At 34.4% G+C, this 26,913-nt stretch overlaps 1 protein-coding gene across 1 annotated transcript in view; it reads left to right on the top strand.

The window, feature by feature from the left end:
- Nucleotides 1–26,913, top strand: part of LOC136034943 (uncharacterized) — a gene marked incomplete in the record, with an annotated part of 120,632 nt that overhangs the window by 19,390 nt on the left and 74,329 nt on the right. Inside the window, 5 exon segments of the mRNA XM_065716481.1 lie at nt 7,198–7,311; nt 12,257–12,459; nt 18,432–18,649; nt 21,725–21,885; nt 24,686–24,816. Of these exon segments, the coding sequence (XP_065572553.1) occupies nt 7,198–7,311; nt 12,257–12,459; nt 18,432–18,649; nt 21,725–21,885; nt 24,686–24,816 (827 nt within the window).

Raw genomic sequence — 26,913 nt, 5'->3', positions numbered from 1 at the left:
GAGATTAAATAAAAAAAACTAATTTTTTTAGCTGAAAGTAAGGAGCGACATTAAAACTTAAAACGAACAGAAATTATTCCGTATATGAAATGGGTTGTCCCCTCCGCAATCCCTCGCTCTTTACGCTAAAGCTTTTAATTGTTTTAAAAAGTAGAATTGTGGTAAAGAGTCAAACTTTAGCGTAAAGAGCGAGGGATTGCGGAGGGGACAACCCATTTCATATACGGAATAATTTCTGTTCGTTTTAAGTTTTAATGTCGCTCCTTACTTTCAGCTAAAAAAATTAGTTTTTTTTTTATTTAATTTCTGAACATTTTTGAATTAATGCATGTTTGGATTTGGCTCTCCGCACATAAATTATTAAAGTGAAATTTGTATATTAATTCTTTTTTTGGCTAAATGGCTTTCTCTTAGTTTTGATCAGACGATTTTGAGAAATAAGGGGTGGAGAAGGAGGCCTAGTTGCCCTCCAATTTTTCGGTTACTTAAAAAGGCAACTATAACTTTTAATTTTTAACGAACGTTTTTATTAGTAAAAAATATATGTAACTTAAGAATTAACTTACATAACAAACTTTCATAATCTTATATTTTTATTATGTATACGAGGGGGTTTGTACCCTCGTTAATACCTCGCTTTTTACACTAAATCGTAAGTTTTGTCCCAATTCTTTAAGAATGACCCTTGAATCAGAAAGGCCGTAGAATAAATAGTTGAAATTACTAAAAATACTTTAGCATAAAGAACGAGGTATTTATCTCCTCCTAAATACCTTGCTCTTTATGCTAAAGTATTTTTAGAACCCCTCATATGCGTAATAATCTCTGTTCGTTTTAAGTTTCAATGCTACTTCTTCCTTTCATTTGAAAAAACGTCTTCATGTTTATTTTTCATTGTTTTCTTATAGTATTGCTAGAAAATCCTGCGCCCTTTCCATTGAATTTTTCTTCCCCCATGACAGATTCCTCCAAGGAAAGATCCTACAACATAGCCCCCTCCCCTTAGCCCCACCCCCAAACAAAATAAAATACCCCTGAAAACGTCTGTACACTTCCCAATAACCATTATTAGATTGTTTGTAACTTGCAGCCCCTCCCCTAGGGATTGTGGGGGAGTACGTCATCCCCAAAGACATAGTTATTATGGTTTTCGACCATGTTGAACAAAATGGCTATCTCAAAATTTTGATCCCTTGACTTTGGGAAAAAAATGAGCGTGGGAGGGGGCCTAGATGCCCTCCAATTTTTTTCGTCACTTAAAAAGGGCACTAGAACTTTTCATTTCCGTTAAAATGAGCCCTCTTGCGACATTCTAGGACCACTTGATCGATACGATGATCCCTGGGAAAAAGAAAAAAGAAAAAAACAAAAAAACAAACAAATAAACACGCACCCGTGATTTGTCTTCTGGCAAAAAATACAAAATTCCACATTTTTGTAGATAGGAGCTTGAAACTTCTACAGTTGGGTTCTCTGATACGCTGAATCTGATGGTGTCATTTTCGTTAAGATTCTACGACTTTTAGGGGGTGTTTCCCCCTTTTTTCTTACTTAAGGCAAATTTTCTCAGGCTCGTAACTTTTGATGGGTAAGACTAAACTTGATGAAACTTATATATTTAAAATCAGCATTAAAATGTAATTCTTTTGATGTAGCTATTGATATCAAAATTCAATTTTTTAGAGTTTTGATTACTATTGAGCCGGGTCGCTCCTTACTACAGTTCGTTACCACGAACTGTTTGATCCGATCACCCATTCGTAAGATGCCTCGATTTCACGTTTTGCAAGAATCCCGGCTTCCCCCTCCAACTCCCTTCAATGTCACCGGATCTAGTCGGGATTTAAAATGAGAGTTTTAAACCACAAGATCCTTCTAGATATCAAATTTCATTAAGATCTGATCACTCGTTCATAAGTTACAAATACCTCATTTTTTCAAATTGTTCCGAATTACCCCCCCCCCCAACTCCACCAAAGAGAGCGGATCTGGTTCGGTTATGTCAGTCACCTATCTTGGACTTGTACTTATCTTTCCACCAAGTTTCATCCTGAGCTTTCCGCTTTAAGCGTTTTCCAAGATTTTTGGTCCCCCCTAATGACACTGGACCCGGTCGGGATAAAAAACAAGAGATCTGAGTTTCGAGGTCCTTTTAAATATGACATTTCATTCACTCTCCCAAAGAGAGCAGATCCGTTCCGGTTATGTCAATCCCGTATCTAGGACTTGTGCTTATTTTTCCCACCAAGTTTCATCCCGATCCCTCCAGTCTAAGCATTTTCCAAGAATTTAGGCTCCCCCTCCAACATCCCCTTCACCGGATAAGGTTGAAATTTAATATAAGAGCTCTGAGACATGATATCCTTCCAAACATCAAATTTCATTAAGATCCGATCACTCCTTCGTAAGCTAGAAATACCTCATTTTTCTAATTTTTCAGAATTAACCCCCCCCACTCCCCGAAAGAGAGCAGATCCGTCCCGGTTAGGTCAATCACGTATCTAGGACTTGTGCTTATTTTTCCCACCATGTTTCATCCCGATCCCTCCACTCTAAGCGTTTTCCAAGATTTTAGGTCCCCCCCCCCAATGTCACCAGATCTGGTCAGTATTTAAGATAAGAGCTCTGAGACACGATATCCTTCCAAACATCAAATTTCATTAAGATCCCATCACCCGATCTTAGGTTAAAAATACTTCAATTTTTCTATTTTATTCCGAATTAACCGACCCCCCTCCCCTCCCAGATGGTCAAATCGGGAAAACTACTCTTTCTAATTAATATGGTCCGGTCCCTCATACGCCTGTCAAGTTTCGTCGTCCTAGCTTGCCTGGAAGTGCCTGACGTAGCAAAACCGGGACAGACAGACCGACAGAATTGGCGATCGCTATATGTCACTTGGTTAATACCAAATGACAGTCGATTGTCAGTTTAATTGACATATACAGATATTTGTTCTTTGAAGTTTTGATAATTTTTTATTTATAAAATTAAGAAAAGTGAAACCATTTCGAAGTTTTTTGTTTACAGTAATGCGCAAATTGTATTTTGGTCTTGAGAAGGTATCGGGGTTATCAGTCCTACTCATGCCAGTTTTTGCTCGTTTTGAGTTTGATTCGGTTATTTATTCTAATTTCTGTTCGTTTTGAGTCTCATTTATTCATTGATAACTATTTGTGGTAGTTTTATTCTTGGAAGATTATTTGACTTAATTTTAAAATTAAATTTAATTAAATTAACGGAAAAATAATCTTTATTTTTTTTCAGATTTGTTCTATAAGAATCCTTAGTATGAGTTGCTATTTGTATGTTGGAGAAACTTTAAGAAATAAAACTTAATATCATTACCACAAGATTCTATATATGATATTTGACAACTTGGATACACGTATACTCTTTATATTTATTCAAATTGTAAGAACAGACGTAGTAATAGTAGTATCCACAAAAGTTTAAACTTAATACCCACAGTCGTTCTCGATATTGTCTTATTGGCAACCATAAATACAATGCCTTTTTATTTATTTTAAAGCAACATTTAGTTTTAAAGTATAATTGACCGATTGCATAATTGTGGGCGGTTGACGTGCCTTATACACCTAAAGACATAGTTGCTGGACCGTTCTTCTATTCTGAGCAAAATGGCTGTCTCAAAATTTAGACTGGATGCGTTTGGAAAATAAATGGGCTTGAGAGAAGGGCTTCTTGCCCTCAAATCTCTTCTTATTCTTAAAACTTAAAACACAACTTCTAATTTTGAATTAATTTAGCTCGTTTAAAAGTGTCAATGATATTTCCAGCTATTATAGAATGGTGCTGCCTATGATATTGCTTATATGCCCTTCTGAAAACCTGAATGCATACAGTATTTTTCTTTAATTAATTTAAAAAACTTTTTCCACTTGTTAAGTTTTCCAAAGAAAAGTAAAGAGCTCCATTAAGCCAAGAATGAGCAAAAATAATGTTAAATAATTTTCCAAGCGTAAAACTACCACAAATCACTATTAATAAATAAATGATACTCAAAACGAAAAGAAATTACAATAAATTGTCGAGTCAATCTCAAAACAAGCAAAAATTAACATGAGTAGGTTCGATAACCTTTACGCCTTCTCAAGACTAGAACACAATTTGTGCTTGACTGAAAAACGAAACAAAACTAACAAACAAATGACCATAGATTGTCAGTTAATTTGACATATACTGGCATTCCTTCGTTAAGGTTCAGATAATTTTTATTTATGAAAGTAAAAAAGATGAGAACATTTCGAACGTATTTTGTTTTCAGTAAAGCGCGAATTTTGTTCTGGTCTTGAGAAGGCATAGGAGTTTTCAGCTTTGCTCATGTTAATTTTCAAAGTTTTTACGAAAACAAATGGCCATTACAAAATTTTTGTCAGATACATTACGTAAAAATACAAGGTTTGGAGAGGTGGGGGTCATCCACCCTCTGATGACTCTGAATCTTAAAAAAGACAATAGAACTTCTGATTACCAATCCAGCGAGCCCCTTCTGAAGTTTATACGATCACTCTTTCTATATACACAGTATATGCCCCCAGGGCATAACTGACTTTGCCCTGTGGGCTGTTTGTGTTTTCATCCTCAAAGACATAATTTCTGTCCTTTTGATGACGTGGAACAAAATAGCTATCTCAAAATTTCGATTGGATAGGTTTGGGAAAATGGTGGGTGAGAGAGGAGGTTAGTTGCCCTCCAACCACTTTCGACTGCTAAACGACTACTCTCAATTACCAATCGATAGAGCTGTTTTAGAAGTTTATATGACAATAAATGGCTATATCAAAATTTCTGTCAGATTCATATTGAGAAAATACGAGGTGTGGTGGGGGGATCCACCCTCTTATCACTTTGAATCTTGAAAATGACATTAAAACTTCTGATTACCGATCCAATGAGCCCTCTCCAAAGTTTGTACGATCACCCTTTCTATATGTACCTTATATGCCCCCAGGGCATAACTTACAACCCTTGTCCTGGGAGCTCTTGGGGGTTTGTCATCCTCAAAGACATAATTTCGGACCTTTCAATTACTTTGAACAAAATGGCTATCTAAAAATTTGGATTGGATAGATTTGGGGAAATGGCGGGCATGGGAGGGGGTTCAGTTGCCCTCCAATCACTTTCAACGATTAAAAAGGACACTAGCCCTTTCAATTTCCAATTGAATGACCTGTTTTTGATGTTTCTAAGACAAAAAACGGTATCTCAAAATTTCTATCAAATTCTTTTCTGGAAAATATGAAGCGTTGGGGGGGGGGTATCCACCCTCCGATTGCTATGAATCTAAAAGAGGGCTATAGAACTTTTTATTATCAGTTTTATTATTCGGAGGGATTGATTTCCCTCCGAAGTTTATGTGACCACCCTTTCTATATATACCTTATGTGCCCCCAGGGCATAACTTACGACCCTTGCCATGAGGGCTTTAGGGGGGTAGTCATCCACAAAGACATGATTTTTCAACCTTTCAACTACGTTGAACAAAGTGGCTATCTCAAAATTTTTTTTGAATGTGTTGGAGGAAGTGGTGGGTGTGGGAGGGTTTTAGTTACCCTCCAGTCACTTTCGACTATTAAAAAGAGCACTAGTTACGCTGAATAAAATGGCTATCTCAAAATTTTGATTAGATGCTTTTCGGGAATTGATGGGTATGGGGGAGGCCTGTTGCCCTCCAATCACTTTTGACTGTTATAAAAAGTAATTGCAATGTCCAACCGAATTAGCCTTTTTCGAAGTTTCTACGCCAGCCAATGACCATCTCAAAAATCACTTTTGACTGTTATAAAAAGCAATTGCAATGTCCAACCGAATTAGCCTTTTTCGAAGTTTCTACGCCAGCCAATGGCCATCTCAAAAATCACTTTTGACTGTTATAAAAAGTAATTGCAATGTCCAACCGAATTAGCCTTTTTCGAAGTTTCTACGCCAACCAATGGCCATCTCAAAAATATTCTCAGATGCATTTCGGGAAAATACGAGGTGTGTGTTTGTGTGGGGGGGGGCTATCCACCCTCTGAACACGATGAATCTTAGAAAGGGCACTAGACCATCTGATTTCCTATCAAATGAGTCCTTCCCGGAGTTTTTACGATCAGCCTTTCTACATATACCTTATATGCCCCCAGGATATAACTTATAACGCTTGCCCTGACGACTGTAGGGGGGGGGGGTTGGTGTCATCCTCAAAGACATAATTTTTTGACCTTTCAATTACGTTGAACAAAATAGCTATCTAAAAGTTTAATAGAATGTGTATGAATAAACGGCTGGCGTGGCAGGGGGTTAGTTGCCCTCCAGTCACTATTGACTATCAAAAAGGGCAGTAGTGCTTTCAATTTTCAATCGAATGAGCTCTTGTCGAAGTTTCTAAGACAGCAAAAGGCCATCTCAAAATTTCTATCAGATGTGTTTCGGGAAGATATGAGATGTCGAGGGGGGGATATCCACCCTTTAACCACTCTGAATCTTAAAAAGGGCACTAGAACTTTTGATTACCATTCCAATGATCCCCGTCCGAAGTTTATACGACCACCCTTTCTATATATACTTTATATGTCCCCAGGGCATAAGTTACAACCCTTGTCCGGAGGGCTTTCTAGCAAAATATATCTACGGGGTAAAATTGGGGTTTTCAACCCCATATCAAAAGATTTTGAGGCTAAAGATAAAAAATATGTCTAAGATGAAATATCGGATTTTTACACATTGCAGTGGATCCCTTATAGTGTATCCTCCATTTGGTAACAAAAGTTTTTGAGGCTAAGCAAAAAAAAAAAAAAAAAAAAAAAAAAAAATATGGTTAAGACGAAGTATTTGATTTTTACACATTGTAATAGATAAAAATCTTTAGCGGGGAGAGGGTCTGTTACGATGTATACTTGCTAGTGTCGATATAGGCCGTTTGTTTCTTTTTTCACAAACAGTTTCCTTGTTCTATTATATATTTTCTTTTATACTATTCTAATACAAATGAGTCAAATTCAAATAAGGAAATTTCTGATTATTGTCCTGAGTCAGTTATATATGGGATAAATAAAGTCCAAATTAATTAACTAAAACACTAGCATAGAGAAAGGAGTAAAAAGAGAACCAAGCGGTCCAAATTAGATAATTTTAAAAATGACAACTGACCCTAAAACTTGCATAATTCAACGATTTTCTTCTGTATTCAAGAAACCTGTCGGCTCAAATGTTGGGAGTGCTTCGATGGCACTTCGGAGGGTTATTATTAAAGGGGCCAACGGTGAACCAAGACTCGTCTACCAGCATGTTAGAGAAGATCAAAAGGTAATTTTGAAGGAGTAGAGTGAGTTATTTTTATTTACGTATTCCCTTTTTTATGCTAATGGTTACATGCATTATGTTCGATGTGAAAATCTGCGTAATATTCGAAGGGAATAACCAACCTAAAGCAAATTGAAAGAAATGTTTTTTTTTCTGTTTTTTTTTTATTGTAGTTGTACATTGGCTAATAAAGCGAAAAGTAAATGTTTACACTACCAATACTAACTTGTGTCATGGTTTCATTGTACTTTTTTATGGGAGGGGCCTAGTGATTAAGTGCAAAATTTCATTTTTAGCATTGTGACTCCTATTAAACTAAATAAGGGAAACAAAGCTAAATTGGAAGATAATATCTTAAATCACACTGTTTTCTAATTTACAATTTAAAGAAAGCGAAAAAACAAGTATAATTTAAATAAAACAGTGAAAAAAAACAAAAGAAAGAAACAACAACAAAACTATAAATAAATAAAAATCGAATGTCTCTACTATATGTCCGGGAGGCTTTATCAACGGGAAAAAGGAAATTTGCAGTTACCGGATCGTTCCCATGACTTTAATCTTCTTTAAAGAATTGCTTAGTGTATTATGAAAAGAAGGTTAAAGAGACAAGACACAGCAACCAATGATCTTAAAGCATGCCGAAGAAACTTCAGGTGATCATCAATTGAACCTAAATTGTCAGCCTTACTTCATCGCTAAACGTCTGAAGATGGAGATACAAGAATAACATGAAACTGATATTCATTGTAAATATATGTCACTCATTTTCGTAAAACTATGAAAAAGATACTTAAGTATTGTTTACTTAGTTGCATATTGAAGATTTGGGATATGTGTTGCAAGTTAAAAAATGCTTCACTCTTAAGCCATTCAGTTCGTAGAAGCTGGTAGAGTAAAATCCAACGGAAACCCACTAGGTGCACAAAATCTAAACCAGACAATTTAGAGGTGCTCCAGTGACTTTTTTGGAGAGGGGGGAGTATAAAGGGGGTACTTGCTTTGGGTGGAGATAATTTAGCGGCGCAAAATTTCAAATAAATAATCTCACGGTTATAATCACTTTGCAATTTTTACAATTTTATTTTCTTAAAATAAAGTTGGGGTGCAGTTAACAAAGTAAAGTAATTAAACGGTTATTAATCAATCAATAAAATAAAAATAAAGCATTCAGATTAAAAAATAATTAAATAATAATAGTTGCAAAGAAAAAGTTTTTCATTGGCTGTTATTGTCTTCTTTTCTATCTTCTTTGTGATTTTTCGTTTCGACATGATAAGCCAGTGATTATCTATAATAATAATTAAATTCAGTTAACAGTATTAAAAAATATATTATCAATTAATTAATAAAATAAGAATAAATTGAAAAAATACAAATTAAATAATAATAATGATTAAATTAACATAATGATAATTAAAAAATAAGTAAAAAATTAATTAATGAATCGAATTTTTAAATAAATACAATTATGCTTAAATTTCACCTGGGATTTTTTTAGATAGGGGGACGTTAGTTAAGTGCGCAAGAGAGGCCAGAATCGCCACTGAGGTGTTCCCACTGTAAGTGAACCAAGTTAATAATGAATCAATGATGGTGAGATTCTGTATCCTCATTCACCTTGTAGTTTTTTTTTGTCAGCTTTGTATATAATTTACTTTAAATATTAGATTTTATTATTGTCTCAATTTAACGGTATAATAAATCCAAGTTTTCGACAATTGCACTGGCTTTTTGTCTCAAGTGGTGTAAGCATAAGCCTATTAGACAAACTTCTTACGTCATTTTTTTTTCAATAAATAGTGCCCTATTCAGAACGACAGTGGTAATTAAAAACCCTTAAGCTGTAATTAAAAACCCTGTAATTAAAAACCCTGTAGTGGTAATTAAAAACCCTTAAGTAATTAAACCCTTCTTACGTCATTTTTTTTTTTCAATAAATAGTGCCCTATTCAGAACGACAGTGGTAATTAAAAACCCTTAAGCTGTAATTAAAAACCCTGTAATTAAAAACCCTGTAAAAACCCTGTAGTGGTAATTAAAAACCCTTAAGTAATTAAACCCTTCTTACGTCATTTTTTTTTCAATAAATAGTGCCCTATTCAGAACGACAGTGGTAATTAAAAACCCTTAAGCTGTAATTAAAAACCCTGTAATTAAAAACCCTGTAAAAACCCTGTAGTGGTAATTAAAAACCCTTAAGTAATTAAACCCTTCTTACGTCATTTTTTTTTCAATAAATAGTGCCCTATTCAGAACGACAGTGGTAATTAAAAACCCTTAAGCTGTAATTAAAAACCCTGTAATTATAAACCCTGTAAAAACCCTGTAGTGGTAATTAAAAACCCTTAAGTAATTAAACCCTTCTTACGTCATTTTTTTTTCAATAAATAGTGCCCTATTCAGAACGACAGTGGTAATTAAAAACCCTTAAGCTGGTAGACATGCATTTTGTGAGAGGGTGAAAAACATAAAACCTTTCAGGTTTTAAAACTATTACTAATGACTAGCAAACTAAACCTTTCTTATTTTTCTTTATTTTGTTATATTTTTTTTCCCAGACCGTGGTTACTTGTATATGACATTTTCCTCTCTTCTTTGCTTTGATTTTGCTTGAAATTGCTCTTTGGATTTTCATTTCCTTTTTAAAATGTTCATGTTAATCTTAAAACCAGCCTCTTCTGCTCGTTCCACTATACTTGATACATCATCGTTCCTTCAGTTGGGAAAAAAAAGTCCCTTGGAACGGCTTCAATGTTAAAATCTTACCCAACTATTTGTACATATTAAAAGTAATTGTCAAGATCAGGAAAAGAAATTAAAAAAGATTTTGTATAAGGTATGGTAAAAACGGTAAAAAGAAAGAAAAACTTAATATTACAGTTGAGAAGAAAGAACTGATTGCTTAATTAATACCATTACAAATTGGCACTCTTTTTTGTCCCTTTTCCCACTTACCACACCCTAGCTAATTTCACCCTGCCTTAAATTGATTTCTGTGTGCTAGATACCATGGTAATGAGGGTGCTTTGACTTAAGATACTCCCTTTTTTGTTGTTTTTCATACCCAGCGGCCTGAATTGAAGTTTTTTCCAAGGATCTCTAAAACCCATCGACTATTGCACTTTTAAAATTGTTTTAAATTTTCTAAATTCTTGGTTACGCCTAAAAATGCTGAAAATTTAAATTTTGACAAGCTAACCGAAAAGCTATCGAAATTAAATTAAGTAGATGTTATAACTTTTACAGATGAACATTCCCATGATTCGAGTTCACTTTATTTTTACAAGTTATTCTCAGTTTATTAGGTTCCGTCCACCAGATCACCAACTTAGTAAAAATCCAATTATGATCTGTTGGCTAAGTATTAAGCTGAAAATACTCACCTATTCTTTTAAAATTATTGTAATAGCTGATTTTAATTACTTGTCAAATCAAAGAGCTTATGAAAAGTGTTGACTCATCCAGCAATTGCGGATAAATGCTGGATATTTTTTTTTTATTTATAAGCGCCCGAAATATTTTTTTTTTTTTTTTTTTTTTTTTTTTTTTTTTACATGAATGATGCCAACCTATGACCATTAGACGAGTTTGATTTACTTTATTTTTAATGTTATCCAAATACCAAATAATGTAAAAATACTAGAGGAAATATCTCTTTCGACGTTGTTCTAACTAAGATAAATAGTTTTTACTAACCTCCCTCAGTTTTGCCTCCATTGGAGGAGGGATAGCATATTCATCACCTTTTGTTCCTCTCCTCAAACTTTAAGCACTCTTTCAGTCACCAATAGCTTCTATTGCTCTCTTCACAATCATGGCATTCTTTCTTTTGGCACTTGGCGCAATACCGAAGATTTGTTCAGTATTTACAATATTCAAACACTTGACGAAAAGATTGTTATTTTCCACAAAAACTAAATGATAAATGTTTAATATTTTCCCATGAAAAAAAAAATCAAAAAGGGGTCTAGTATTAAACCATCATCGATCAACCCACAAAAACACTATTTAGGAATTAAACTGTAAAAGAGATGATGGTAATAAACTTAGAAAAATAATAAAAAAAGGGAAGAAATTCGTAAATCTGCTTAATCTTATTTCAAAAATAAGGTAAAATAATTGTTTCATAGCAATACAGATATTGGTATTCCGAGGTAAAAAAAGTATCGCAGTAGACTTAACCATCTTAAATTCAACCTACCTAAACCACCCAGAGTTACTGGCAATAACCCTAAGATTTTGACTTAATCAAGACTACTTCATGTGAAGACTTATTTATTTATTTTTTAAGATTATATCTGTAGTTTCTTGCCATCGTAGGTTTTCTTTCCTCTTTCACACTAATTTATATTTGTTTTAGTTTTAAATTCACTCTTTACTTCTCAAAGAAAATCTTTTTTTTTCACTCAGCATGAGAATTAGATTTGTTTTTCAAAAGTTGAATTTGGTCACTACGAGAAGCATATTAAATCTAGTCACCACGAGAAGTAGATTTATTTGTTGTTTTTACATTCGGGTTTTTGAAGATTTGGATACTATTGACGATGGTCGCTCTTCACTGATCCATGGTAAAGGATATTTATTTATTTTTTAAGGTGAGATCTCTCATTGATAAATTAAAACTGGAAAAGGTAAAAAAAGGCTAACTGTTAATTTTTTTTTATATAACATAATTATTCCTTCTAGTCCTGTTTATAGCTAATATTATTTTTCTTGCTTTGTCATCTTTTTTATATTTAGGTACTTTATAGGAAATGCTTAGTGTATATCCAGGCTGTGTATGCAACGAGGGGCATTTGCGCTCAGTTTCTTCAAATTCTCTCAGTTATCTTCGAATTTGAATGATATGTCCCCCACCCTTCAAACTATTTCTGCTTAAACGTATCCAGAAGATCACTACAAAAATATTTCAGTAGTGGTTGAACTATTCCAATGTTTATTTCAGATGATAGCCGATGCAAGATCTTTAATCAATGAAAGTGAGAGTGAAAAAGGTGATGAAGTTGCTGATGACAATATTTTCACTGAATCTGGATCAAGTGAGGGAAGTGGCTCACCAAACTCTGCTGTTCTAAATGAAAGTATTTTGCCAAAATCTCAACTTAGAGAGAAGAGCTGCGATCCTCTTCCTCTGAAAGCTGCCTCAAGGTAATGTAAATCAAAAGTAAAATCAATTGTTTTGCTTTATCTTTTTCTTGAAGTTTTAATAATTCGACTCTGTCAATGTATTTACTGTTCAATTTACTCTGTTTCTGCCTCTCGTTGTGGTTCTATATCGTTTTTTTATAATAAAAAAAAAAGTTCTATCAACTGAAAGTAAGGAGTAACCTTAAAACTAAGAACTAGTAGAAATTATTCCGTATATGTGGGGGAATACCCCCTCCTCAATAGCTCACTTTTCACAGTAAAGGTTTTTAGTAGTTTTGAAAAAATCTTCTTATTGTAATGAAACGGCCCCTGTCTTTCATGGAAAGTTTCTCCCGCGTAAAATACCCCTCCCCCATCCGGAAGGTTCTCCTGGACAAGTGCATCCTCGCTGAAAATTGCCTGCGAAAGTTTTTTGCAGACAATTCCGTCTGAAAAATTTGCCTTAGCATACTTTCATTTGAAAAATATTTAAATTTCTTATCGTTTCTCAAATCATGCCATAAATCCTCGTCCTCTCTCAATGGAAAATTTAATTCAGAAATTCTCCCCTCCCCCTAGTGAAATGTTGCTTCTTCGAAAAATTCGCACATGGAGAACCTCTCCCATGGAAAATCCCCCCAACGGAAAAATTTTCTACACAATTCTAACCCCGCTGAAAACTTCCCTATGACAATTCCCCTGGAACATCTCAACATGTTAAATTGAATCGGCAAAGAGAAGTTTCCCCTGGACAGTTCACACCCAAAACTTCCCTCCCCACAGATAATTCTCCCCTTGGACCCCCCCTCCAAGCAGAAAATCTCCCCTCCCCTAAAAATGTATGTAAACTTCCCAATAACAAAGACTATACATAAATAATGGGCAAATTTCATAACTTTAAGCCTTTTCCCCAGGGGCTGTGGGGGTTCATGTTATCCCTATAGGCATAGAAATTGGACCTTTCAACTATCCTGAACAAAATGCCTATCCATCAAATTTGATCGGGCTGCTTCGGGGAAAAAAGAGGCGTGGGAAGAGGATACTTCCCCTCCAATCTTTTTGATCACTTAAAAAGCGCAATAGAACTTTTAATTTCCATTCAAATGAACCCTTTCCCACTGTTCTGGGACCATTGGTTTGATAAGATCGCCCTAGGGTAAACCAAAAAAATAAACGCTTTCCGTGATCTTTATTCTGGCAGAAATACAAAATTCCACTTTTTCGTAGGTGAAAGCTTGAAACCCCTACAGTAGGATTCTCTGATACACTGAATACGATGGTGCAATTTTCATTAAGATCTCTTGACTTTTTTGAATTGTTTACCCTCCTTTTTAGAAAATCAGGCAAATTTTCTCAGGCTTATAGCTTTTGATGGGTAGCATTAAACTTAATTAATTTTACATACTTGGAATTAGCATAAAACGCCAATTCTTTTTTTTGTATATATTGATATACATTTCTTAGAGTTTTGGTTACTATTGAGCAAAGTTGCTTCTTACTTACATTTCGACAAATAACAGTTCAAATAAGAATATATCCTTTTATTGGAGAGTGAAAAAAAAAAAAAAACAATAAAAATTTCCAGTATATTTTTCGATTGTTTTTTTTTTCACTGTCTAATAAAGGGATTTATCCCTGTTCGGACTATTATTTATCGTCATTGAAATAAGTAGGTAATGTCGTACAGTCTTCGATATTACCTATTTACAGTTGGTATGCACGAACTGGAACTTATAATGGTGTCATTATTATCTATTCCCTGTTCCGAGAGAAAACACTAGTAACAATTTCTTTGTTTATATATAGTACAGGAAATTATGTATTTTCTTGGTTGCTTGCACTTTCATCTATGTTTTGTCCACTATATTTTTGTTTTAGTATCGCCATTATTTACGTTTTTATATACTCATGTTGGAAATCTGTGAAACATGTATCTACAAATCTTTGTTCACAAAAAAATAGGCGGCATTAGATGTCGTTTCAAATGACCAAGAAAATCTGTTTAATGTATTTTTTTTCTGCATATTATAAAATAATCATATTATAAACTTCTGTTTGTTTCAGAAGAGGGTTTAAGTAAGAACATTACCCTGCTTATATTTGTCTCCTAAAATATTAAAATATGTTTATCTTTTTCTCCTTTTCCTTGGAAATGGTAGTCAATTTGATATACTCATTCAGATTTAGAGGAATGTGTATTGTGAAAATTGGGTTTTCCGCTGGATATTTAGATTAAAAGGGTTTTGGAACTATACTCAAGTTTGACTTTCAAGGGTTAAATAAACTTGTAAGGACAAGGCTAAATTCGTAGCGCTTTTTCCCTTTGTTTTAAGGGCTGACGCGTATGAACGATAGCCTGTCTTATTGACAAAAAATTCGGTGTTTTCTTGACAAATGCTTGAAGTTTGTAAAATGTAAAATCTCAAATAACGGATTTTGTTATACCAAGAATTTTATGCACACTAAATGGAATTGATTTTCTTTAACCTCTATATCAAGTATTTCCTTAAGCTCAATTGTGAAACATTGAGTTTTTTTTAGTAAAGCTCCCAAACCTAATTGAGCCAGGGTATAAAATAGTGAAAATGAGTGCCATTCCTGATTGAAGAAGTCCTAGATTAAAATAGGAAATAAAATACGCAAGTGTGTGGTCAAATTCAAAAAGAGGCTGTCTTCTTGTCCTTTTTAACAGTCTGGATAGTTGGTAAAAAAACTTTACTTTGTAAAACACGGTCTGAAGAATCAGCATTTCTTTTAAGTGGTTTTCACAAACAGGTTTTAGCTGGACCCTCGAGCCATGATATAGATGTCAAGCCAGGCTCGTATTAGGCATAGAAGTTATCTAACCATAAATGTAGGTTAATGCCAAGTTTATGCATACGTGATAAATACGGTGACAAAAGTAGCTTACTCATTGGTAGAATTTTGTAATCCTATACACATAATTCTAGACTCTAGAATTAAAGACTTGACTTTTATGTACGAATGGGAGCCGCCTGGATTCATAAATTTGTCAAGACAGGTTTCAAGGGATGAAGGTTTGGGTAGATGTCCATGGGGATTAGTGTTTAGAAAAGCAGATACAAATCTATAGACTGGGAAAGGGAAATTTCAATGGGAGAAATAAACATTCTTCTTCTAAAATTATAAGCGTTGATGCTTTATAATTTGTAGTTGGATTTATTACCAAAGACCTCCTGTCCTTTTATACCCTTTGACGATACTAGCTCATTCCGTGATTGACTACTAGCTCATCACTAGGGGAATCAGTATAATAATTAAACTCGAGAGGAGAAGTTCTGTTAACATTTTATGCAGTCTGGGCAGAGATTGAGATAGGCTATTTCTCGGAGGGGGGGATTTAGACTTTGCCACCCCTGCCACACCATAAATACTGTAAATATTACAATTTTTCCCAAAAATATTACAATTTAGGTTTGTTTTGCCGCCCCGTAGATCTGGCCCTGAGTTTGGGCTCCGGTTGGCTTAATAATTCAATGATGCGTTTAAGAGAAACCTTATTTTTGACTGGAGATCCATCTTGCCAAAATGGAATAGTCCAATTCATATTTCGTTTATTTTGCCCAAATGTAAAATTTTGCATGACGAGTGACAACCCTAAAAAGTAAACGCTGTCAAGAAAATAACATGACTATGAGCTGCGTCGGCCTCAAATGGCTCTGTGCTGTAATGAGTTGCTACTAGAGCAGAATGTCTAGTTTTAGATAAAAATTTGAAAATTTATTTGGGAATTTTAATCCAAAATTTTATCTGATGCAAAATCAAAAACCGGGACTGAGACTGGTTTAGTCAAATTGATAAATTTGGACGAAGTGATAAATTCCATTTTGTTTTGGACCCTTTGTTAGTGTAAACCCGTTTTCAGTTATTGTTTTCTTAGTCGGACCCTCAACATTGTGTCTATTTGGCAAGGTAACCACTCCAAAACTTGCCTAGCAATATCAAAAAGAACTTGCTAGCCTAATTATATTAGCCTAATAACTTGCTAGCTAAGTAAGGCCAAGCCAGTTTGCCCCTGTAAGAGGCTAAACTAGCCCAACTTTTCAGAGTTTCAACCTCAAAATTGCCCAGAACTTTTCAACTCAATTGAAGTAGGGCCTAAATAGCTTGTCTCCGTAACTGGCTAGCTGGTCTAAGTTGTTCTGAGCTTCAACCCGTGAATACCGTGAAAGGTTGAGGTTAATAAAGTAGAACCAAGGCAGATTGTTCCTTCAACAGGCTAAGGTTGACAGTTTATTTCAGAGTTTCAACCTGAAAAATACCCTGACAGTTTTAACTAAACACCCTTTGCCATTCCTTAGATATTTCAGATACGTCCTTTTGATAACCTAGATGCAGATGGTGCCCTGGATGTATTGTGGAGTCTAGGCTCTGTCTGGTCTAATAATCCAATGATACTTGTGCTTAAGAGAAAGCTTATTTTGAGAGGATTTCTTCAAAATGATTTAAACAAAAAGAAAGTTCTGCTTCACTTCTGGCTTCTTTTACCCGAATATAACCTTTTCCTTGATGAGTTGCCGACCATGAGGTGCAATCATAGCCAAGAAAATAATTTGGCTTTGGGTTGTTTTGGCCTCAGGTGGTTTTGGGCTGTGAGTTGTTACTAGTTATAGTAACAATTTTTTTTTTATAAATGCATCAAAACTTGTTTATATACATTTTGTTATTTTTTCGAGCAAGACAAAATTTCAGGGAGGGGGGCTTGACACGGAAGCTAAGATATGGCCTTGACTGCACTATTGCAACTTGGTATTGTAACATTGATGTTAAAACATTATAACAATGTAACATAGACCTAAAAATACATCCCCTTAAGAGGCACCCAAAAAGTAAATTAATTAACCTCTGATCTTTTCTTTTATTCCGTTAAATAAAAGAATTCCTAAAGCTACAAGGAGAATGGTTTCTGTAAATCAAACAGAATCTAAGTTAATCAATTTGGTACGTTAGAAATTGGAAATTTTATTTGAGTATTTTGGCTGTGAGTTGTCACTAGTTATAGTAGTAGAACACCTGATTTTTGTCTAATAATATGGTTTTCTTCTATAAAACACTACCTAACACCATAGGAAAAAACTTGAAAAGCTTTGGGTCTGAACAATAATTCAAATATTTTGCCTGTGTAAACACAAGGCGGCCTCAGCGTTGAGAAAGAAAAAAGCTAAACCATCAACAACGTGAAAAAAGGAAGAAATATTAAATAATCAATAAATTGAACGATCAATATACAATTGCTGCAATTCAGTGAGCCAGCTGTAAATAAAAACAGAATTAACTTGTAGTAAAATAATGAAACGAATTGAAAAAGGACTTAATTATTCCTTTGAGCCATGATTCTTTTATAAGCATTGTGCAGTCCAGTGTAACACAGTGCAGCTTGTTTTTTTTTAATAATATAAATTGAATCAGTGCTTTAATAACCCGTATCTCTCTTAATTGACAAACCTGCAAAAATTATTTTTTATTTCCTATGGTTTCTGCAGCCCATTGTGAAAAAGTATTTCCATTGCAAATAACTGTTGCTTCCCAAACTATGCAAAATATTTAAGATAACGAAAAATACGTTTTGGCTTAGCAAAAGCAAAAGTTTTAAGAAACTTCATTGCTTGGAATGTTGGTAAAACACCACAGAATATAGAATGTATATTGTAGTAAATTTAAAGTAATAAAGTCAATAAATAGTAAAATAATATAATATTTAAAATATTAATTATAGTTCATTTGATCATATAGATAAGTTTTAGTATTAGTCGTAGCAGTAATTTTTCGTAGTAGTAGCAGTAGAATATTTAATATATCTTCTACCACTATGATTTTCACTATATATTGTTGGTTAATTAATTGATTGGTTAATTAATTGATTATGTTATTGGTTAAAGAATAACGCCTCTATCACTTTCCATAACACTCTTGTGAAGCCTTTCCTAAAAATACGGACATACCTTACATAATCATTATTGCCATCTTTACAGGCTGGCTACAGAAGAAGTTATGTCCAAAAAAACCCCTATGATACTCCAAAGAAGTCCGTTGAGGCGAGAAGGGCGTATTTTAACCAAAGGGGCTATACCTAACACTTTGGAGAAACCAAAGATAATTATTTCTGGTGGTAATTCTGCGGTAAAGATTCAATCAGGTACGCGGGTTTTCGAAGGATTGAATAGGACACAAGCTGGTACTGAATCAAAAGGTAAAGTAAAGAGTCAAGTATAGTGATTTTAATGCCTCTATATGTGTAGACCTATATAGTCCTCCATCTGGTGTGAGACTTTTAGCAGAGTGTTAGTAATGATTGTATATAATAGAGTTCCAGTTTCAGTTAGACGAAGGAGACTGGGATCAAATTTGTTCTTGGGTTGACAGGAAAGTATCTTGTAGGGCGTGTAATCATTCTCAAATTTTATTTGGACGTTGATTGAGTTGTCACAAGTCTTATTTCGATTGGGCAACAACATTTTCAATACTTATTCTCTCATACTATTTTTATTCAAGGCTACCTCGTGAGCAGAACGTTCACATTTAGTCATTCCTGAAATTTGATTCATCCAGCAAAGAGGAAAATCGTTACTTTCAGAATCAGATATAAATGCTCCTGGCTCTTCTTCTTCCCACTCGTTGTCACTGTCGACTTCGTAATCAAAATAATGCTGGAGTAAAAAAAAAAAAAATTCAGTTTACACCAAATGTATACATCAAAGGAGTATACGCCGATGAGCACCCTTATCTTCTCCCTGGGTAAAATTTTGATAAAAGAACGAACAAATAAAAATACATAGAAGCTGATATTCGGGTCAAACACCAATTTATGACTAATATTTCAAAATTTCCAAGAAGATACTCTTCGTTACCTGTATTTGACATTCAGAGTATAAATCCATTGGATTACATGGAGTATTACAGCAAGTATTACATTTCGTACAAGAATCAGGGCCAGAGAATCCTAAGGAAACAGCGGTATGTCTCCCATGCTCAATTATTTTGTCAGCCATATTACAGAGTAGAGGTGATCTTAAAAACTTGGAAGGGTACTCCCCCAATAGAAAATCGAAAGTTCTAGGGCTCTTTTGAGGACCAAATGCGATTGAAGGATAAAAACCAACCTAACGTTCCCCTTTATCTCTGCTCATGCCCTGTCATCCCGTACAGGAATGGATTAAAGTTTTGAGATAATCATTTCACTCAGAACGAACGAAAGGCTCTAGCAATAAGCCCTTTGGTGACTTGGCCCACGTAGCCACACTATAGAGCCACTCAAAAATCCATAGTGTTCTCTAGCATTTAGGATATTTTGCTGGGACAATAGAATAATTTCTGTTGGGTTTAAGTTTGATTCATTATATGCCTTTGTTTTGATTGTTTTAGGTTTTGACATTGCTCTTTGCTTTTTTTTAAATATTCAAAGAAAATAATTAGAATAATTTAATCATTTAGAGTAATTTAAGTCTAAATTTGCTATTTGCTTGCTTATTTAAAAAAACATTCAGTCTAAAGCACTCCTGACTGTAATGGCAATCCCTTCTTTCCATGATCTTGGGAAATAATACCACCCTTCGTGGCACTAGTTTTAGCTCTGTGACGACTTGTTTTCTTTATTTTTCTGCAATTGGTTCATTTGAAATATGAAGGATCATGGTTTAAAAATTCTGATTTTGGACTTGACCTCACCCCAGGCATAAACTAAGTTTGGGTCCACTTTCCCTTGAATTCTTCTTTTTGCAATCTCTTTCTTTCCCTTCACATAAGTTGGCACTGAAACAACTGGATTGTCAATTGACCTTTTATGGTCATTAACCTAACAATATTTTGTGTATCTAATTTGTTTTTCATCATTAATGTCAAGTAAACTTTGTTTTAAGCTGTCCACTTCTGGCATGCGTAATCTATATATGAGCCATGTAATCTTTAAAAGTTTTTTTTTGAATCGTAAAAAATGGCGGAGACAACTAGGGATTTCGTCGATAGCACCACATAATAGAAGAAAGTAGAAAACCGTAGGGTATTGAAAATGAAACTAATTGTTTGAATTGATTAAGTGGAAACTTAACCATTACTTTAAAATGAGAAAAATCGGGTGCAGACTTTTTAATGAAAAGATCTTCATATGGAGCTATGTAGTTTTTGGGAACAGGTGCTGCCAAATTCAGAAAAAAGAACATGAAAAATCAACGAAAAATAGCTTAATAACATATGGTACCAAACAACTAAAGATATAGCTTTCTTACGAAGGTTTAGGTGTCTTGGAAGTCAAGATATTGCTAATGCTTGAGTTTTTACGGACGAGAATCGTTGCAATTATTATTTATAAACTCGACAACACTGACGAACATGCGGTAGGCCTACTGGTCTTAAAACCTCATCATTTTGAAAAAAATGTAAAAAAAACAAAACAAGATGAATCCTTGGGCGAAAACAGTGGTCGAATATCAGTTCGGTAACGGATTTTTTGTCCACCCAATAAAAAAAGTTGGGTGAAGTTCGTTTATTTTTCGAACCAGGTTTTGAAGAATTTGGCTCTTCACCTGAAAAAAAAAGATGTTTGAAACAAATAAAAGACTTCTTTTGTACACGGGTCAATATGGACTATTACTACTCGCTTATATTTGTTTCTTGATTACTTAATTAAATTTAAATACATGGCTTTTCGAGGTAGAGGATCTTTTCTAAAGCACTTCAGTTATACGTTTCTGTGTAGCTTTGCCCACCTTGGAGTAGCGTAAATTTAGGAACAATATCCGTTTAAGGACAATACGTTAAATTATTACACTGGTAAAAATGTACTGTTGTTCATTTTGTAGATATGTATTTAAACTACCTATCCAAAGTTAAATGCCTTCCTTTTCTAGAGAAGGTTTTTATCTTGTCAGACTTTTCATTTAGAACTGCCGGCCAGATTTGACCTAACGACACTACTTTAAGATTTTTTTTTGCTCAAAAAAAAAATCGCTGTCGGACGGAGCTTAGCATTGCTCTTTTCCTGTTCAGTATTTTACTTTTTCATTATACTGTGATCTTAATTGCTTTATTTTGATTTTTTTGCTCTTGTCGTTGTCCAACAGAACCTAGCCTTATTCTTTAGCTTTGTTTTCCTGTTCTCTGTTATGTTTTTTTATTATGCTGTGATCTTTATTCTTGTGTTTGTCTAAAATAACCTAGCTTTGTTCTTTATCTTCATTTTCCTGTACACTGTTTTATTTTTTGTTATGCTGTGATCTTAACTACAGTTTATTTCATTTTCATGGCTGATTTTCCCTTTGAACATTTTCAGATACAGTAGTGACCGCTGCTTATTCGGAAACAGATTCAATATCAGTAAGCTCAGATTCTCAGTCTAGTGTGAAGTTAGTAGAATCTAGCTCATTCTACAGACAATCAAATTCTAGTAAGGAAGAGGACATTGAAGTTGACAAAACCAGCCAAGAAATTGTTGTAAGTTTTATTTTTGGTTAACATTGATACAATTTTTAAGTGTTTAGCCAAAAAAGAGATAAATCTACTTTAAGTGATATGCATGCGCCTGCCGATGAGCTCGTTTTGGGCTATAATATTGTAAAATTTACATACGTATATAATATATGTATATCATATATATATATATATATATATATATTTATATATATATATATATATATATATATATATATATATATATATATATATATATATATATATATATATATATATATATATATATACATTATACGTATAATAATATTTTTATTAATATTATATTATTATCATTTATATAACTATGCTATTATGTTACTAATATAATGATAATAATAATATTGTATAACATTATAATATCATAATTATTTATAATATTTGTTATAATTTATTATATAATATGTATCGTTGCTATAATTTTTATAAATATATAAAATGTATTTAATTGGAATAACATGCCAAAATTTACTTCAGCAGTCCCTTCTTGAATCTGCACTGATTTAGTTGATTATTTCCTCTCCCTAGAATATGAGAATACTTTACTTTTGGAGTATTTTTTGTTTTGTTTTTTCGAAGGTTTAGAGGAATTTTCTTTTTTACTTTGGCGGGTCCTTTTGGGATCTGGACAATGGTAAAAAAAAAGAAAAAAATCGAGGTTGAAAAATGGAAAAACTGCCAATCTTTAAAAAAAGCATAGTAAACACCTCACTCCCTTTCCCCACGTGGAAAGAAACATCAATTGTTCTTAGGTAAGTTGACAACCTTAGTCGGAATGCGGTCAGGGCCAGAAGATAAAGAACCCCTCAAACCATTGACAATTCTGGCTATTTCAACTTCCGAGACAGGTTTCAATGGCATTGATTTAAGACAAGGCGGTCCACGGTAAGACCTAAAATTAGGTAGAGAAGAAGAAGGACTTACAAAAGAGGCTGTAGTTTGGCCGCTATTAGCAAAATAAGAAGTAAACGCATCTTGAATTTCTAGCTTACCCTTTACAGTTTCGCAGTCAATCGCGATTGATACTGTAAACGCTAAGCTGATTTTCGATAGTATAATTTCGTCATGCCTTGGAATCCATGAGGTACCCAAATACACGATAGCTGATGTTAAGCCTGGAAAAAAGCTGATAAAGTTTATCATGGAGACTCAAAGGGTATCATTGTTATATCAATAAATATTTTAAGATCCCAATTGAGTGAACATCATTGATTACTGGCAATCGTTCTTATCACTAAGACGTGTATAAAGAGGATTGTAGTCAGACCTAAGTGTTAAATTTTTTCTAGTGGAACTGCCTATTAGAAGGGTGCTCCAAAGGTGAAAGAGCTATTAATCAATGTTGATGGTATTTTTTTGTCCTAAGATCTAGAACAAAGAAACACGAATCTGCTTATTTTTTTTCATATCGTTTAGTTTTGCTCACGCTGGATTGGGATTCGAGGGGATGTTAGACGGTGTAAAACTATCTAAGAGGTCAAGGGTTCGAAATCCACTGATGCCAGAGTTTTTGTAGCATATTTCCATTATTGCTATGAAGCAGAGGCCTGACTGTAGAAAAAGAAAAAAATTAAAAAAAAACCGAAAAAAACTAGCGAATGATGTAAAATTATGCAGATGTTATACAATTAAGGGAATAGGGGGCATTGGCTCTAAGGAGCTATTATATACAAAAGGTTTTATGCAGTAAATTCATTTGTTGTTATGAAGTACGGACATTAAACGTTCTTACTATATTTTCTGACACAGAAAATACTTCTAGTGCTACTGTACTTACAATTTTACTGTGTCTATTAAGTTTTTTTTTTTTAATGATTATGTAAAAAAATAAATATTTAAAATAATAATCGTAGTTGAGCCCCCCTCTCCTACTCCTTCAAGATTTTTGTCTGGCTCACCCATTAGTTTAACCAATATCTTGGGCATAAAGCCCGTCAATAGCAGACCTGCTACATAGTTTGACCCCCTCCCCCGAAAACTGCCTACCCGAGGATTGAGTCTCGCTGACGACAGACTTTGTAGAAAATTATTGTTGCTCTGTGAAATAGAGGCGTTATATCATCGCTGAAACGCCTAAAATTTGTTTGTAACGTTTTCACACTTTTGAGATAATAGCAAAGTTCAATGACCCTTGATCCGCCTAATCTACACTGTTCTGCTGATCCTTCCTTTGGGATTTGTTCATAAATAATCTTTGGTTGCTATCTCAGAAGTTTGAATATAAGTGAAACGACCTTTAAACGTGAAAGCGTTGATATATTCTTAAGTTATGCATTCGTTATTCTCTATTCTTTCATGCTGCTTGTACTTATTGCTATCATATTTTTATGTACTATATACATATTTATTATATATTCTGGCATACATTGAATTCGTGGGCTATGCTCTTTTTTTTGCGGAAACATTTTTTCCTTTTATATACTTGCTTATTTTTATCGAGGTGGTGGAATAAAGTTGGTAAAGTTACAACAATAATGAACTATTGTTGTTGCAGCAAAATAAAGTAGCGAAATTGCAATTTCTAAGTATTTTCAATTAAAAAACCAAATAAGATTCTTAAGGTTTGTCAACTCCCAAGCCTTTTTGTAGTATTCAAGGTACTTTTTGTAACACAAGAGTCTATCTATGAAGGAGAAGGGTCACCCACCCTGTAACTCCCTCCTCTCCGCCGGGAACGCGCCCCTGATTTTTTGGAAATGTGTTAAGGCTATTCTGAAAGTTTTTTTCTGGATATCTTTTCTGCTGCACCTCCATTGTTTGTAGTAGAAATTTTGTGTATTTACAGGGAGAATTGGAGGATAAGAACGTACACGAGGAATCGTCAACTGAAGCGATAGTTGGTACCAGCTCTATTGCTGTACAAGAAGACTGGCACTCAGAGAAAGATGACTCCCCAGCATCCACAGCAACGAATAGGTATCTGTCCTGAATGATTTATGATATTGAAATATAAGATGTAAAATCTGATTTTTCCGTTTCTGTTACAAGGCTGCTTCAAGCGGCTTCTTAGTAAGGTGAAATGGAGCTTGCAGTGTCCTGAAGCTGAGTTATTTCGTTGATGTAACCCAGTAACTAATACAGTTTATAAGTCATATTTTTTTCTATTGTTTTTTTATTTTCCTTTCTAAAGCTACCTTATTATTGCTATTTCTTTTATTATTTTTTTTTTTACTTTTCTTGTTTGCTTGAGTGACAAAAGATTTTTTGTTCATTGCAAAAATGGAGATTTTTTCCAAAACCTCCATTTTAGTGAATAATTCTTGTTCCTATGTTTAAAATTCTCGCTTTAAGGATTATCCTTGTGACGTTACAAAGCTGAGACTCAGCTTAATGGTCGATACTAAAACTAAACAAAAAACGAGCATAATCACATTTGTTTCTGAAATGCTTTCACGTCGCATATTAGCAACTTTTTGATCACTGGAAATCACTACCATAAACCTAATTATCTTTTAGGCCTATTGTCTTCTTGATCTTTTAGTTAATATCATAAAAATTAATGGCCATTCAACTTAGCAAGACCCAAGTCAGTAGTGGCTTTTTAAGTCCTACTTATTTGGCACTAATGTTCGACTAACACGGTAAACGTAGGTTCCGACAAGATGCCTTACCGTATTTAGAGAAAGGGCTGTTGCGTTGAAAAAGTGGTTGATTAGTAAATGGGTATTAATAATTACCCACTTATAAAAGGCAACGCTATAGTGTGGCGTATAGTAAAATCCATAAGGCTCCAATGTTTTATTATTTATTTAATATTACTTTTTTTCCCTGAGGCACTTCATATGGAAGGGGTGGTCGTATACACTTCGGGGTGGGCTCATTCGATTGTAAATCGGAATTTCTAGTGCCTTTTTTAAAGCCAAAAGTGATCAGAGGGCAACCTGCTCCCCCCCTCTAAGGCCCCTGTCCTCAAACGAGTCCGATCAAAATTTTGACATAGCCATTTTGTTCAAAATATTTTAAAGATCGAATAAAAAAAAAATTCCGGGATTGACACAACCCCCCAGAGCCAGAGGACAAGTGTTGTAAGTTATGCCCTGGAGGCATACAAGGTTTTTATGTAAGGGGTTTGCCGCGTAAACTTCAGAGGTGGCTCATTTGATTGGAAATTAAAAGATTTTATTACCTTTTTAAGAGTCAAATGCGATCGGAGGGCGCCTACTCCCCCCTTCCCACCACGCCCTCTTTTCCCCAAATGTATCCGATCGAAATTTTGAGACAGCCATTTATTTGAAATAGTCCAACGATTAGATGACAAAAACTTCGATGTCTATATACTCCCCTCCAGAGCCTGGGGGGAAGGGTTGTAACTTATACCACAGGGGCATTCAAGGTTTTTATGTACGAGGTGGCTCTATAAACTTCTGAGGAAACTCAGATGATTAGAAATTGAAATTTCTAGCTTCCTTTTTAAGAGTCAAAAGTGATCCGATGGCAACCTGCCTCCCCGCCCGCCAACCCTGATGCCATAAGGCTCCAATGCCTTTTCTCAGAGGAACTATATGAAAGGGATTGTTGTATAAAATTTTGAACGAGCTCGTTCCATTGGAAATCGAAAGTTTTAGTACCCTTTTTAAGAGACAAAGGTGATAAGAGGGCAACTAGCCATCCTACCCCCACTTCCTTTTCCCCCAAACGCATCCGATGAACATTTCGAGACAACCAATTTGTTAAAAATGGTTCAAAAATCAGATAAAAAAAAAACTCCGGGGTTGACACAACCTTCCAAGGGCCGGGGACTGGTGATCTCATTTGATTTAAAAAGGACTCTCATTTGATTTAAAATTGAAAGCTCTAGTTCATTTTTGAGAGTCAAAAGAGATTGAAGGCCCCTCCCCCCAAGAGCCCGGGGGCGAGTGTTTCAAATTATACCCCTGGGGCATATAATGTAAGGGCACATAATTTATACGTAAGGGGTGGTCGTATAAACTTCAGAGGTAGCTTATTTGATTGGAAATTGAGAATTGTAGTTCTCAATTTCCAATCGGAAATCCTCACCCCCACACCTTCTTT

The sequence above is a fragment of the Artemia franciscana genome, chromosome 13, assembly GCF_032884065.1.
Source record: "Artemia franciscana chromosome 13, ASM3288406v1, whole genome shotgun sequence".
Classification (NCBI taxonomy): Eukaryota; Metazoa; Arthropoda; class Branchiopoda; order Anostraca; family Artemiidae; genus Artemia; species Artemia franciscana.
This window is presented reverse-complemented; position numbering and strand designations above follow the sequence as displayed.